At 41.4% G+C, this 16,060-nt stretch overlaps 1 protein-coding gene across 10 annotated transcripts in view; it reads right to left on the reverse strand.

Annotated features, from left to right (window-relative positions):
* dlg3 (discs, large homolog 3 (Drosophila)) overlaps window positions 1-16,060 on the reverse strand; it is a 534,760-nt gene that overhangs the window by 263,253 nt on the left and 255,447 nt on the right. The window contains exon 2 of one of the 10 annotated variants that reach the window (XM_072595183.1): window positions 14,259-14,397. The exons of the other annotated variants lie outside the window; for them this stretch is intronic. Within the exon in view, the coding sequence (XP_072451284.1) occupies window positions 14,259-14,279 (21 nt within the window). The 5' untranslated portion in view covers window positions 14,280-14,397. The remainder of the gene's footprint in view (window positions 1-14,258; window positions 14,398-16,060) is intronic. 10 annotated transcript variants of the gene reach the window in all.

The raw sequence follows: 16,060 nt of genomic DNA on the forward strand, positions 1-16,060 counted from the left end.
TTAGTCCCAGACTTCATGAATAACTGGCAACAGACACTAGGTTGATAGCTTTAAAGAACGGTTTAACCATTTATTAGTAATACAGTAGCTTCAGATGAACAAAGTTAAACCACGAGGTAACCTAATAAATGTTTTAAATCCAATTTTCTTTGATTCTAAATCCCAGTCACAAAAGCAAATAGTTACAAGATAAATGTAAATAGAAAAAAAAATTAGATGCAACTGATGACTTCACTTAAGCAGGCTTCTTGACCATTACATCATAGGGATAAAGGATTCCATCATGTTTAGTTTCTGAAGGCACCAATGCATACAACTAGCTTTCAGTTGGTTCTGATGAATATCTGCTTGACACTTACCACTGAGATTCCATTTTTCTAAACTTTCAATGAGTTGTTTATGGGAAGATAATCAGGGAGTGATCAACAGGATCAAGGGTCACAGGAAGAAAGCAGGAGAGTGGAGTTGAGAAATTTATGAGCCATGAATGAATGACAGAACAGACTTAATGGACTGAATAGCCTAATTTCTGCTCCTATGTCTTATGGTCTTAAGCCTCCATTTTTTAGTTTTCAAAGACATAATTCTTCTGACACCGGTGACGAGCGGTGTCCCGCAGGGTTCGGTGCTGGGGCCACAGCTGTTCGCATTATATATTAATGATTTGGATGAGGGAACCGGGGGCATTCTAGCGAAGTTTGCCGATGATACGAAGTTAGGTGGACAGGCAGGTAGTACTGAGGAAGTGGGGAGGCTGCAGAAGGATCTAGACAGGTTGGGAGAGTGGTCCAGGAAATGGCTGATGGAATTTAACGTGAGCAAGTGCGAGGTCTTGCACTTTGGCAAAAAGAATAAAAGCATGGACTACTTTCTAAATGGTGAGAAAATTAATAAAGCCAAAGCACAAAGGGATCTGGGAGTGCTAGTCGAGGATTCTCTAAAGGTAAACATGCAGGTTGAGTCTGTGATTAAGAAAGCGAATGCAATGTTGTCTCTTATCTCAAGAGGGTTGGAATATAAAAGCAGAGATGTACTACTAAGACTTTATAAAGCTCTGGTTAGGCCCCATTTGGAGTACTGTGTCCAGTTTTGGTCCCCACACCTCAGGAAGGACATACTGGCACTGGAACGTGTCCAGCGGAGATTCACACGGATGATCCCTGGAATGACAGGTCTAGCATATGAGGAACGGCTGAGGATACTGGGATTGTATTAGTTGGAGTTTAGAAGATTAAGGGGAGATCTAATAGAGACGTACAAAATAATACATGGCTTTGAAAAGGTGGATGCTAGGAAATTGTTTCTGTTAGGCGAGGAGACTAGGACCCGTGGACACAGCCTTAGAATTAGAGGGGGTCATTTCAGAACAGAAATGCGGAGACATTTCTTCAACCAGAGAGTGGTGGGCCTGTGGAATTCATTGCCACGGAGTGCAGTGGAAGCCGGGACGCTAAATGTCTTCAAGGCCGAGATTGATAGGCTCTTGTTGTCTAGAGGAATTAAGGGCTACGGGGAGAATGCTGGTAAGTGGAGCTGAAATGCGCATCAGCCATGATTGAATGGCGGAGTGGACTCGATGGGCCGAATGGCCTTACTTCCACTCCTATGTCTTATGGTCTTATGGTCTAAGTATAGTTCAAAAACCAGTGCAAAGTTTGTAGTCTGGTTGTCTCCTTCCAAAGTTGTTAATTTTCAAACATCTGCCATCTGAGCATAATTTATCTCCAGAACCAAAATGTCTCGAGTGTTCTCTGAGCAAGAATCAACCTGCAATTAAATTCCAGACCTTGTGAATGTAGGTTTGCTTGCTGAGCTGGAAGATTCATTTTCAGACGTTTCATCACTATACTAAGTAACATCTTCAGTGAGCCTCCAGATGAAGCACTGCTAATGATTCCTGCTTTCTGTTTATATGTTTGGGTTTCTTTGGGTTGGTGATGTAATTTCCTATTCTTTTTCTAAGGGGGTGGTAAATGGGGTCCAAGTCAATTTGTTTGCTGATAGAATTCCAGTTGGAATGCCATGCTTCTAAGAATTCTCGTGCACGTCTCGGTTTGGCTTGTCCTAGGATGGATGTGTTGTCCTTCAAAGTTGTGTCCTTCCTTATCTGTATGTAAGAATACGAGTGAAAGTGGGTCATGTTGTTTTGTGTCTAGTTGACGTTCATGTCTCCTGGTGGCTAGTTTTCTGCCTGTTTGTCCAATGTAGTGTTTGTTACACTTCTTGCACAGTACTTTGTAAATGATATTAGTTTTGCTTGTTGTCTGTACTGGGTCTTTCAAGTTCATTAGCTGCTGTTTTAGTGCGTTGGTGGGTTTCTGGGCTACCAAGATGTCAAGGGGTCTGAGTAGTCTGGCAGTCATTTCCAAGATGTTTTTGATGTAGGGGAGAGTGGATAGGGTTTCTGGACATATTTTGCCTGCTTGTTTGGGTTTATTGCTGAGAAATCAGCAGACAGTGTTCATTGGGTACCCATTCTTTTTGAATACGCTGTATACGTGATTTTCCTCTGCTCTGCATAGTTCCTCTGCGCTGCAGTGTGTGGTGGCTCATTGAGATAAAGTTCTGATGCAGCTTTGTTTGTGGATGTTGGGATGATTGCTTCTGTAGTTCAATATTTGGTCCATATGTTATGTTTTCCTGTAGATGCTGGTTTGAAGTTCCCCATTGGCTGTTTGCTCTACTGTGACATCTAGGAATGGCAGTCTATTGTTGTTTTCCTCCTCTTTAGTGAATTTAATGCCAGTAAGGGTATTTTTGATAGTCTTGAAGGTTTCCTCTAACTTGTTTCGTTTAGTGATGACAAAGGTAGTGGACCCAAAGTTTGGGCTGGATGGTTGGCAGAGCTGTTTGTTTGAGTCTCTGCATTACTGTCTCTGCCAAGAACCCTGATATGTTCCGTTGGTTTGACTGTAGGTTTTGTTGTTGAAGGTGAAGTGGGTGGTAAGGCATAGATGCACTAGCTTGACGATACTGTCCTTGCTGACGAAGTTGATGGTGTTTGATGTATGTGTCTTTGGATCTTCTAATAGTGTCATCAGTGTTTCCTTGGCTAGGTTGATGTTGATTGATGTGAACAGGGCTGTTACATCAAAGGAGACCATTATTTCATGCTCTTCTATCTTGGTGTTCAGGATGGAGTTGAGGAATTCTTGGGTGGAGTGGATGGAGTTGAGTGAGTCTTCTACTAAATGTTTTAGTGTTTGGTGTAGCTATTCGGCCAATCTGTAAATTGGTGTTCCAGGGAGCGAGACTATGAGTCTGACATCACCATCCCAAAGAAACCCAAACATATAAATAGAAAGCAGGAATCATCAGCAGTGCTTTGTCCAGAGGCTCACTGAAGATGTTACCTAGTATGGTGACAAAACGTCTTAAAATGAACCTTCCAGCTCAGTTTGGAAACCTATATCCAGACTCTCTATCTGAGCTACAAATCTTCTCAAAACTCTCCAGGCCTTGCCTTATGAACAAACACCTGTTTGTTTGTTCTCTCTTTTGAATCAAGCTGCTGCTCAGAGTTGAACAAGTCACCTTCAAATCCTGCTCACAGCTCCAAAACAAAAACAATAATAAATACAATTAAAAGAAAGGTCTCAACAAATGACTAAGGTTTCTCCCCATGCAAATATAGAGACTGAAAGTAAATCCAGGGACAGGTCAATGACAAACTCTCCCAGAGGATGGATTTTATTGACCAACTCTCATTGGCTGGTTGCTTGTAGTGGCTGATGGAAGTCAGCCACTGGACTGTTAAATTAGACAGCTCAGAAGCCACCTTGTGGAACTTGCTCAGCAGAACCTGCCAGCAAGCTATAAACCAAGTGTTCTTAAGAGAAGTCAGAACTAGTTGTTAGGGAATGTCTGGGTACGGGAAGCCCAATGTTTCTTTGTTGGACCTACAGGAGTTTTTTCTTCTCTTAGCCCATAAGAAAACATCACATATATTTTTAAAATTTACCTTACTGGGGCGCTTCTTGTCTCTGTGAAGTTTAGAGCACTATTTGTTGGTTGTGGGTGTACCATCTACTGCTGTCCTGCTTGGGTGGGAGATAAAGAGAGCAGCAGGTCAGGCAGCATCGAAGGAGCAGGAGAATCGACGTTTCGGGATGCTGCCTGACCTGCTGCGCTTTTCCAGCAACACATTTTCAGCTCTGATCTCCAGCATCTGCAGTCCTCACTTTCTCCAGGTAAAGAGAGCAGTCAAGCCTCATCCAGCAATTTGAGCTAATGTTTGAGGGCATGGGTTCAAATCCCACTATTGCAGCAGGTCATATTTGAATACAATAAAAATCTGGAATTAAAAAAAACCTGGCCTAATACTGACCATGAACAATTGCTGATTGTTTTGAAATAAAATCTGTTTGGTTCGCAAACGTCCTTTCAGAAGGAAATTTCTGTCCTTACCCAGTCTGGTCCAGTCTGTGTGACACCAGACCCACAGCAATATGACTAACTCTTAACTGATCTTTGGGCAATAAATGCTGGCCTTACCAGTGACACTCACATCTCATGAAAGTAATAAAAAAATTGCAGTTTGCAGTGATAAGGCAAAAACTTCCTTTGTGGTAACCTTCACCTCTATGAAAAAAATCTATCTCATTTCTTGATGTTACATTCAGGAAATAGTTGTTACTGACACTGGAACCAAGAAATGAAAAGCAACCTATCTTTCCTTCAGATGTTTTCTCAAATGCATAGCGAGATGGCATTTTTTGCATAATGTGCTACTCTCCTGAATTTTAAGGCTATATAGAACATAGAACATTACAGCGCAGTACAGGCCCTTCGGCCCTCGATGTTGCACCGCCCTGCCATATTCATCTGAAGCCCATCCCACCTACACTATTCCATGTATGTCCATTTGCCTGTCCAATGACAACTTAAATGCACTTAAACTTGGCGAATCTACTACCGTTGCAGGCAAAGCATTCCATACCCTTACTACTCTCTGAGTAAAGAAACTACCTCTGACATCTGTCTTATAACTATCCCTCCTCACTTTAAAGTTGTGTCCCCTCGTGTTTGCCGTCCCCATACTTAGAAAAAGGCTCTCCCTGTCCACCCTATCTAACCCTCTGATTATTTTGCATGTCTCTATTAAGTCACCTCTCAACCTTCTTCCCTCTAATGAGAACAGCCTCCAGGCCCTCAGCCTTTCCTCGTAAGACATTCCTTCCATACCAGGCAACATCCTAGTAAATCTCCTCTGCACCCTTTCCAAAGCTTCCACATCCTTCTTATAATGCGATGACCAGAACTGTACACAATACTCCAAGTGTGGCCGTACCAGAGCTTTGTACAGCTGCAGCATAACCTCCTGGTTCCGGAACTCAATCCCTCTATTAATAAAGGCCAAAACACTGTATGCCTTCTTAACAACCCTGTCAATCTGGGTGGCAGCTTTCAGGGATCTGTGTACATGGACAGCGAGATCTCTCTGCTCATCTGCACTCCCAAGAATCCTACCATTAGCCCAGTACTTTGCATTATGATTACTCCGGCCAAAGTGTATCACCTCACACTTGTCTGCATTAAACTCCATTTGCCACCTCTCACCCCAGCTCTGCATCCTATCTATGTCTCTCTGCAACCTACTACATCCTTTGTCACTATCCACAACTCCACCGACCTTAGTGTCATCCGCAAATTTACTAACCCACCCTTCTAAGCCCTCATCCAGGTCATTTATAAAAATGACGAACAGCAGTGGACCCAACACCGACCCTTGCGGTATGCCGCTAGTAACTGGACACCAAGATGAACATGTTCCATCAACTACAACCCTCTGTTTTCTTTCAGCAAGCCAATTACCGATCCAAACTGCTATGTCTCTCACAATCCCATTACTCCACATTTTGTATAATAGCCTACTGTGGGGAACCTTATTGAATGCTTTGCTGAAATCCATATACACCACATTAACCGGTTTACTCTCATCTACCTGTTTGGTCACTTTGTCAAAAAAGTCAATAAGGCACGACCTACCCTTCACAAAACCGTGCTGACTGTCCCTGATCAGACTATTCTTTTCTAAATCCTATCTCTTATAACCTTTTCCAACACTTTACCAACAACTGAAGTGAGACTCACTGGTCTGTAATTACCAGGGTTGTCTCTACTACCCTTTTTGAACAAGGGAACCACATTTGCTATCCTCCAGTCCTCAGGCACTTTTCCTGTAGACAATGATGATTTGAAGATCAATGCCAAAGGCTCAGCAATCACTTCCCTTGCTTCCCAGAGGATCCTAGGATAGATCCCATCTGGCCCAGGGGACTTGTCTATTTTCACACTCTGCAGTATTTCTAATCCCTCTTCCTTGTGAACCTCAATCTCTTCTAGTCTCGATGGAAGTATCTCTGTGTCTTCCTCACCAACATTTTCATTTTCTATAGTGAACACTGTCGAAAAATATTTATTTAGTGCTTCCCCTATCTCCTCTGACTCCACACACAACTTCCCACTATTATCCTTGATTGGCCCAAATTTAACTCTCGTCATTCTTTTATTCCTGACATACCTATGGAAAGCCTCAGGGTTAACCCTGATCCTATCTGCCAACAACTTCTCATGTCCCCTCCTGGCTTTTCTGAGCTCTCTTTTTAGGTCTTTCCTGACTTCCTTGTAACCCTCAAGCACCCTAACTGAGTTTTAACATTTTGTCCTAACATAAGCCTTCTTCTTCTTCTTGACCAGAGATTCCAATTCCTTAGTAAACTATGGCTCACGCATTCTATATCTTCCTCCTTGCCTGACAGGTACATACTTATCTAGGACACACAGGAGCTTTTCCTTGAATAAGCTCCACATTTTTAATGTGCTCATCCCCTGCAGTTTCCTTCCCCATTCTATGCTTCCTAAATCTTTCCTAATTGCATCATAATTTCCCTTCCCCCAGCTGTAACTCTTACTGCCTTTTACCCTGAATATTAGTCTTTCTGTGGAAGTAGTTCAAAATGAAGTTCTTCCTCTATTTAAAAAAAACTGTGGATGCTGGAAACAAAAATGGAAATTGCTGGAGAAAATCAGTAGGACCAGCAGACTGATGAGGGGATCTGAAATGCTAACTCTCTTTTCTCCCTGCAGATGCTGCCACACCTGCTGAGTTTTGTCAGCAGTTTCTGTTTTTATTTCTTCTCCCCTTCTTTTGCTGTTTCGGTTACTGTGTTAAAGGCACTATGCTACATTTCTCCCCTGATGTTTAACCTACCTTCCATTTAGACAGCCTGTTGCACATCTTTAGCCTTTTCTGTTCTATTATTTATGAAGCAGGAAATATTTTACTTCCTAGCATTGACATACCTCATTCTAATGAGCAAATTTTAAAAAAAACACAAATATATATACTGTTCTAAAATAGACTGTACATACTGCACAGAATTCCCAGCTGAGAAGATGTGTAATCGCATGCATTGTCCCTGTTAACATTTCTCTGTTATTCTCCTTATGGAGATTGAGAAAAACCATAACAACTTTTATCATTGAAACTTCACTTCCCTCAGGTTTAACTAAAATTTCCCTTTTGCGCTGTAATCTGGAATGCAATATGAGATAAATTATGCTTACAATCCAGGATCGTTTTATTGCTGTATGCCTGATGGAGCAATTATATCCTGTAATATCTCACTTATTAACCATATTTTTATAATATCCTGTCACACTCATTAGCAGCAGCTGATACTCTGCCTCATCATTCTTGTTATCAATCTGTTTATAACAATGTGTATTATCACATTTATTAAAAGTGAATTTATAATCTCCTGCACTGTAACACTTAATAATAACCATCAAATATCTATGAGTATTACATTTATTAACAATACCTTTCTACCATCTTGTACAAGCAGATTTATTAAAAACAGTTTTATAATAACTATACAATGAGCAATCATTAATAGTAGCTCAATATTGTCCTTTGTCACATCAATTAACCATGACTTCCCGGTCATTCTGTTCTGTTACACTTGTTTTTAATTGTTTTCTGATATTCTGCAATGCCATATTGCTTAAACTCACAGTTATCTTTCTCACTTAATTTGTTAGGAATAGAGATGAAATAGGTTTTTTGGGGCCCAATGACAATTCTGATTTTAAAAAATGCATGTTTTTGTGTTACAGCTCACAAAATAATGTTTACACAAGTATACATCAAACATTTATTTGACAGTTGTCCCTAATGTTTTGATCATTGCTCAAAATCTTTTACAAAAAGAATGTGTCCCAAAGAAAGGTGAAAATCATGAAATACATCTATAGTGCTAATTTTGTTCTTGTTTATAATTCCCTCTGTGACCTTGTTCCAAGTTATCTCCACAGTTTGCTTTTCCATACATATAAATGAGGAAGGACACCACTTCGACTGGGACAACACATCCATCCGAGGACATGCCAAACAGAGACTTGCACAAGAATTCCTAGAAGCATGGCATTCCAACCAGAATTCTATCAACAAACACATTGATTTAGACCCCATCTACCACCCACTGAGAAAAAGAACTGGAAATGATGTCACCACGGGAAATGACATCACCAACCCAAAGAAACCCAAACATATAAATAGAAAGCAGGAATTATCAACAGTGCTTCACCCGGAGGCCCACTGAAGATGTTACCTAGTAGGGTGATGCAACGTCTGGAAATGAACCTTCCAGCACAGCGAGCAAACCTATATCCAGAACCTCAACCTGAGCTTCAAATCTTCTCAAAACTGGGTAGGTTTGCTTATTTTCTATATTCTCTTTGAAATGCCTGGCCCTTTTGCTATGGATTAGTGGTGCTGGAAGAGCACAGCAGTTCAGGCAGCATCCAAGTAGCTTCGAAATCGACGTTTCGGGCAAAAGCCCTTCATCAGGAATAAAGGCAGTGAGCCTGAAGCGTGGAGAGATAAGCTAGAGGAGGGTGGGGGGTGGGGAGAAAGTAGCATAGAGTACAATGGCTGAGTGGTGGAGGGGATGAAGGTGATAGGTCAAGGAGTAGAGGGTGGAGTAGATAGGTGGAAAAGAAGATAGGCAGGTAGGACAAGTCCGGACAAGTTATGGGGACAGTTACTGAGCTGGAACTGTCCCCATAACTTGTCTGGACTTGTTCTACCTGCCTATCTTCTTTTCCACCTATCCACTCCACCCTCTCCTCCTTGACCTATCACCTTCATCCCCTCCCCCACTCACCCATTGTACTCTATGCTACTTTCTCCCCACCCCCCACCCTCCTCTAGTTTATCTCTCCACGCTTCAGGCTCACTGCCTTTATTCCTGATGAAGGGCTTTTGCCCGAAACGTCGATTTCGAAGCTACTTGGATGCTGCCTGAACTGCTGTGCTCTTCCAGCACCACTAATCCAGAATCTGATTTCCAGTATCTGCAGTCATTGTTTTTACCTTTTGCTATGCCCCAGTATTTCTTAGCTCCTTTTATCTCACTATTGGTACGAGTGTATTAAGCTGACTCAGTTGTCTTTTTCTAATCGATCCTCTTCCTCTTACAAGGATTGCCTCAGGATCTCTCTCTTCAATCAAACTTTAGATCATCTACCTAATCTCTCAGATCCACCTGGCATCTGTTTTCTCTGCATATTTTTAAAAATAAAAACAGAAAATGCTTGAGAAACTTATCAGGTCTGGCAGCATCTGTGGAGAGAGAAACAGAATTAATATTTTGAGTCTAATAAGACACTTCAGAAAATTTTGCATTCCTTGACACTTGAAAAAAAGAGATAAAGTTCTTTGTTAAGGCCTTGAATGAAATACAGAATGAAATGGAACTGGGGACCAGGACAGTTTTGACATAGCATGAAGTGGTGCTATTGGAGACAGAGGTCAAGAGTATGTGGAGCGTGGCAATGTGTGGATCTCGGGATGCGGCAAGAACAACTGTCTGTCAAGCATTGTTCATTACACAGATACCCTAGGTGGATTTCAAAAATATGAAGGATGGAGTTTCAATTGGAATCCAAATGGGGTAAGGAGAAACTGGAAATGGTTACTGAGGAAGGAGATGTCGGTGTGAAAACGAGTTGTGGTAAACAACTTATGAAACATTAGGAGTGAATGAAAATGAACAAGCTGTTTCATTTTCATAAAACAGAATGCTGTTTCAGCAAGGAACAGAACTTCTTTAAAGTGGGAATACCTGGATGAGAAGTGGCATTGAATGAAACATTCAAATAAAAGCGAATGCTGGTGATGTAAAATAGAGACTGAAAGTGCCAGGGAAACTCAGCAGGTCTGGAAGTACGTGCTGACAGAGAAACAGAGTTAACATTTCGAGTCCCAAGATGGTGCCATATCTGCTGAATTTCTCCAGCACTTTCACTTTTTATTTCATTTCTCCGGAATCTTAGTTTGTTGATGTTTCTTAGTATGTTTTCATACATTCAAAGCACTACATAAATACAAGCATCTTAATATTATTATTAAATGACTGATTTTGTATGTGCTGCAGGACGTTGGATCTTGGATTCTGCTCCCAGTTTCCCCATTAAAGCTTCTCAGCAGTGCTAACAGCAAATAGATATGATTCAAGTGCAAAATGCAAAATATAGAATTATGAAATGAAACTACAGAGTAAGTTTTTCACAGAAGATTTTTCTGATAATATAAACCTTTTGCATCAGGAGTCATTTCTGTAGCCTTCAGCTCTTGCTATTGAGTAGACAGTGTCTTTTTATTTTGGGCCTACTGTTGAGGCAGGTTCTAACAGAACTGGAACAGATAAGACTGTCTGCTTCACAATTGAATGGTAATTGCTTGGGGAGTGTGGGTATGAACATTGCAAACCTCAGAGATTACTGAATCACAAATGCAAATTCACATCATTTTTTTGACGGTCACAGGGTCGCATAATTATAGCTTCCACTTTTTTTTCCAGATTCTCCTGACATTATATGCTTTTAAAAAGACAGCTAGAACCTCCCACATCTAACCTTACATGACGTGGGATGCCAACAGAACAAATTTATTCCAAAGCACTTGAGTTACTTAACCCATCTGGCACTGAATTCTATTTGTATCCCATACCCAACATCCTCTCCATACTGTACTTGTCATACACAAAGTATGACAAATTCTTTGGAATTCAGAATTTTACTGAGGGAAATGTACAGGTTTTAGAAAGCATCAAGCTTGCTGCTACATCAACAACTGCTAAAGAAGGCTATGAGGTGCAAATGGTTTCCAGGACAGGTCTTCCATGCAGCTTGAGTATCCACAGAGTGTAATTAAGAAATAAAATTTTGATATTGTCAAAGAAAAGTCTTTTTTAAACATACATACAGGGGAACCTTGATTATCCGAACAACATGGACGGGCAGTATTTCGTTCGGATAATTGATTATTCAGTTAATCAATTAAATGCCTTTCCTCTGGGGCTCGGAGCTTTAAAAGTATGTTCCCCATTCTGGAGACGAGGCAGCAGCACACTGTGCAAGTCACCTCCACCCCGGCCTAATGCATTCCCCCCCCCCCCCCCGCCTCCACCAAACATCGCTCCCTGCCCGCCCCCATCCAGCACAGCCCCCCCATCCCCAACATTGCTCCCCCACACCGCAAACCCGTCCAACACTGCCCCCCACCCAACACCGCCCCACAAGCGTCCAAAACCACCCCTCGGGCCCTAACCCCATCCAAAACCACCCCTCCTATCTCCTGCTCCCCAACACCGCCCCCTGATCCCCCAACACCGTCCAATGCCACCCCCACACCGCCCCCCCCCCGCCATTCAACACCACCCCCCGCCCCAACCCTGTCCAGCACCGACCCTAATCCCCCACCCGCCCTCAACCCCGTCCAGCATTGCTCTCCGATCCCCGTCCAGCACAGCCCCCACCCCCCTCCCCAGTGCAGCCGGACTGGACACCAACAATATGACTGCTGCTGTTGCCGCCTTTGTGGGGTAAGTCTCCAAACACACGCACGCACGCACGCACACACACGCACACACACACACGTTTTCACCTCTGCCCTGTACAGCACAATATTGGAAAGATTATCTGGGAAAGGTGTGGGGTTTAGGGTACACCCCTCTATAGAACTCCAGGGAAAGTGTGTGGAGAGAGAGAGGGCGGGAGGTCAGTCATTTGGAGACTGTGCCTGTTTAATCACTGTAAACAAAAGACGCGATCAGTGTTCGAAATACGTCATTGATGTAATGTTTCTATCGAGACCTTGAGATCCCCTTCGGATAATCCGATTTTTGGATAATTGGTATTCGGATAATCAAGGTTCCTCTGAAATTGCAAAATTAGCCTGTTAGTATTTTCGTAGCAAGACCTTAAAATTTCGTGGAGATATGAACACAAAGCTTGCATTCTGCATTCATTTACCCAAGCTGCGACTGAATTTCTCAGTAGCACTAATGATTCTGGAATTTCAGAGATATCACAATTATTAAAATTAAGTTCCTCTTGTGGCACAATGGTAGTGTGTCTTCCCTTGGACTGGGAGGCCAGGTACAAGTCCCACCTGCTCCAGAAATGAGTAATAATATCTCTGAACAGATTGACTAGAAAAATAGGTTAAAATTAATTTCACCCAGCCACTAAGAGTAATCTTTTATGCGGTGAATCTAGTAACTATAAACTGGTGCAAGGTTGGAACCAAATAGCTGGGAACACTGAGTGATTAGGGAATCCACAATTGAAGAGATTAGGGAGTGAGTAGGGAATCTAAAAGTGAAGGGAACAAGGAGTGAGTAGTGAATCTATAACTGAAGAGAACAGGAAGGATGGAGAGATAGTCTTGAGTTAAAACAATAATGTAAAGGCTGTGTTTGTGACACCACAATGGCAGGGGACATCCTCACAGTCGATGCAGTTGTGATGTCTATGAAGTTGCAATGCTTATGAAGTCATTGCCAGTGATGCTGCAAGGACTTGGCCAATAGCTTCATACTTGTTTATTTTATTCAACAGTCTGGTGGCCTGAAATGAAATACAAAACCACTGACTCAAAGAAGCAGTCTGAAAGAGCTCCATCTCATTCCAATACACTCTCAAAGAAGTGGCAAGCCAGTCAGTGAGAGGAACAGCAAGGGTGCCAAGCAACAACAGAATGGTCAGCTGGATTGTTGGATGTGTAGCTAGTGCTGAGGGGGGCACCAGTAGGTTAGCAAGGGAGAGGAATTAACAAAGGCTGCATATTTCCTGTTCAAGTGTAGCATGGGTATACAATGATGATGTCAAATGCCATCAACTTCCTGTTCAAGTACATTGGCAGGAGATAAGCCATTATGTAAAACAGTAATTGCAGTTGACAGCATATTTTATAAATTAGCTGACTTTCATTTCCATTGTCAACATCAGGACAGGGTCTGCCAACTTGTACCGTTACTTTTTTCACTATTGCACAAAATCAAAATTAACCCCAGGAAGAAAGAGAGCAAAATTTGGGTAAGGTAGAGAAAACATAGGGAATCATATCATGATATTTGCGGATTGGAGTTGAGCAATGTAGATGTGAGAAAGTAATAAAAACTTATATTTAAATGCCCAGTAAACCAGTGAGAGAGCAGGCAGGAGGAGCTGTAGGTACCTGAAGGTAAATGTGAGTATTACCTGGAGAAGCACCACTCAGAATTCTGACACTTGTGATACTGAAATCTGGAGATCATGATAAATATCTTGGATTGCAAAAGCCAGGACAAATACACAATGGATACACAAATACACGCATGAACTAGAATTTCTCTCACCATTATTTCAGGACTAGCTTAAGTCATTTGTTTTATATGTGTTACTTTAAATGGATGAAAACGTAATCTGGAGTTGCTACAAAATGCTGCATTCATAACCTTTCGTAACTTTCTTCTCACTAAGTCGAGATTGATTCACAAATTAATAAAATTCCACATGATATGTTTTAATTTCCTCAAATTCATTTTGGGTTGCACGTGACAGATACATCCTCATGTCATCAGAATGGGAAGGACAACCACATAAAATCTAAAGCAAAAAATAGGTTCAATCATGATGAACATTAAATATGTTTATCACATATTACTTACTAACTAGTCATATTACATTTGAGATACTTGATATTCCCTTGTGAGAGACATTAGCCTCAACTTAAGAAAAAGTTTATAACATTTTCATGCAGCTTTGCTAACAAATGCTGAACCAATGCAGCACAAAACTATTTATTCTTGTTGGATAGATATCATCCTGTGATGTCAGTTGATGCTTTCAGGTTAAAAGTATATTAGTCAACACAGACCAGTCAAAGTTATATTAATGAGGATGGAGGGATATGCATTGTCTCTCACCTTATTTAATGGCTTTTCCATTTCCTCGGGGCCATGTTAGAGTCGGGGCAAATGATGAAAATATCTGTAGGTTGTTCCTGTACTTTTTTTGACTGGGGTCTGGCTCCTTCGTCAATTAAAATGTTCCAATATCTGAGAGCTGAAAATCATCTCATTGTTAAATCATTTTGCTGGTCTTAGACCATAAAATCATAAGAAGTTGGCCTTTCAGCTATGATCTGATAATCTTCAACTCCACTTCCCTGCTTTTTTTCACATAACCTTGATTCCCTTACAGATTAAAAAACAACCTTGAATATATTAATGACACAGCCTCAAGAGCAGCCTATGATGAAGAATTCTACAGATTCACGACTTTCTGAGAGAAGAAATTCCTCCTCATCTCTGTCTTTAAAGGGCAACCCCATACTCTGAGATTATGCCCTCTGATCTTAGACTCACCCACGTAGGGAAATAACTGTTCTGCACTTACTGTGTCAAGGCCCCTACGAATCTTGAATGCTTCAGAAGGTCACCCCTCATTCTTTTAAGCTCGAATGACAACAGATCATACCCTGAAAGTATACGTCAAACTCTCCTCGTAATATAATTCTTCTATGCTGAGGATCATCCAAGTGAATCTTCTCCAGACTGTATCCAATACCAGTACATCTTTCCTCAAATTCACTTTCAGAATGGTAGGCTTGACTAGTGGGTACTGTAGGGATCAGTGCTTGGAACTCAGTGATTCACAATAGACATTAATGATTTAGATGAAGGAACTAAACATAATATCCCAAACTTTAGAGACAACACAGAGATTAGTGTGACAGTAAGCTGTAAGGTGGACACAGAGATGTTTCAGTGTGATTTGGACAAGTTGAAAGAATGGGCAAATACATGACAGATGAAGTATAGTGTGGATAAATATGAGGTTATTCAATTTGGTAGCAAAAACAAGAAGGCAGATTGTTATCTGAATAGTGGTAGATTGGGAAACGGGGCAGGGAGTGTGCAGCAAGATCTCTGGGTGTTCTTGTACACTGGTCACTGAAAGTAAACATGCAGTTGCAGCAGATAGTGAAAAATGATATGTTAGCCTTCATTGAAAGAGATTAGAGTACAGGAGCAGAAATATTTCACTGCAATTGTAGACAGCTCTGTTGAGACCACACCTGGAGTAGTGTGTACAGTTTTGGCCTCCTTATCTGAGGAAGGATGTTGTGACTACAGAGAAAGTGCAGCAACGGTTACCAATTTAATTCCTGGGGAATCAGGATTAATGCATGAAGAGAGATTGAATCGATTAGGGCTGTATTCACTGGAATTTATAACCATAGGGTATTTCAGAGAAATCTATACAATTCTAACAGGACCAGAGAGGGTAAATGAAGAAAGGATGCTCCCAATGACTGTGGAGTCCAGAACCAGGGGTCACAGTCTAAGGATATGGGAGGGGACTTTTAGGACTGAGATGAGGTGAAATCTCTTTACCCAGAGAGTGGTGAGTCTGCCACAGAAACAGTTGAGGCCAAAACATTGAATGTTTTCAAGAAATAGTTAAATGTGGTTCTTAGGACAAAAAGAATCAAAGGATATAGGGACAGTACTAGAACAGGGTACTAAGTTGGATGATCAGACTTGATTGTTCTGAATGACATAGCAGGCTCAAAGGTCTGAATGGCCTGCTCCTGCTCCTATTTTTTATATTTGCTATTACTTCTATACAAGCAAATCTATTCCAGGTATTAGTCTTGCCACATAAAGAACAGTTCAGTGATAGCAATCCTGAACTTTTATTATTATTATTCAAGGCTGGGTTG

Source organism: Chiloscyllium punctatum, chromosome 25 (genome assembly GCF_047496795.1).
Source record: "Chiloscyllium punctatum isolate Juve2018m chromosome 25, sChiPun1.3, whole genome shotgun sequence".
Classification (NCBI taxonomy): Eukaryota; Metazoa; Chordata; class Chondrichthyes; order Orectolobiformes; family Hemiscylliidae; genus Chiloscyllium; species Chiloscyllium punctatum.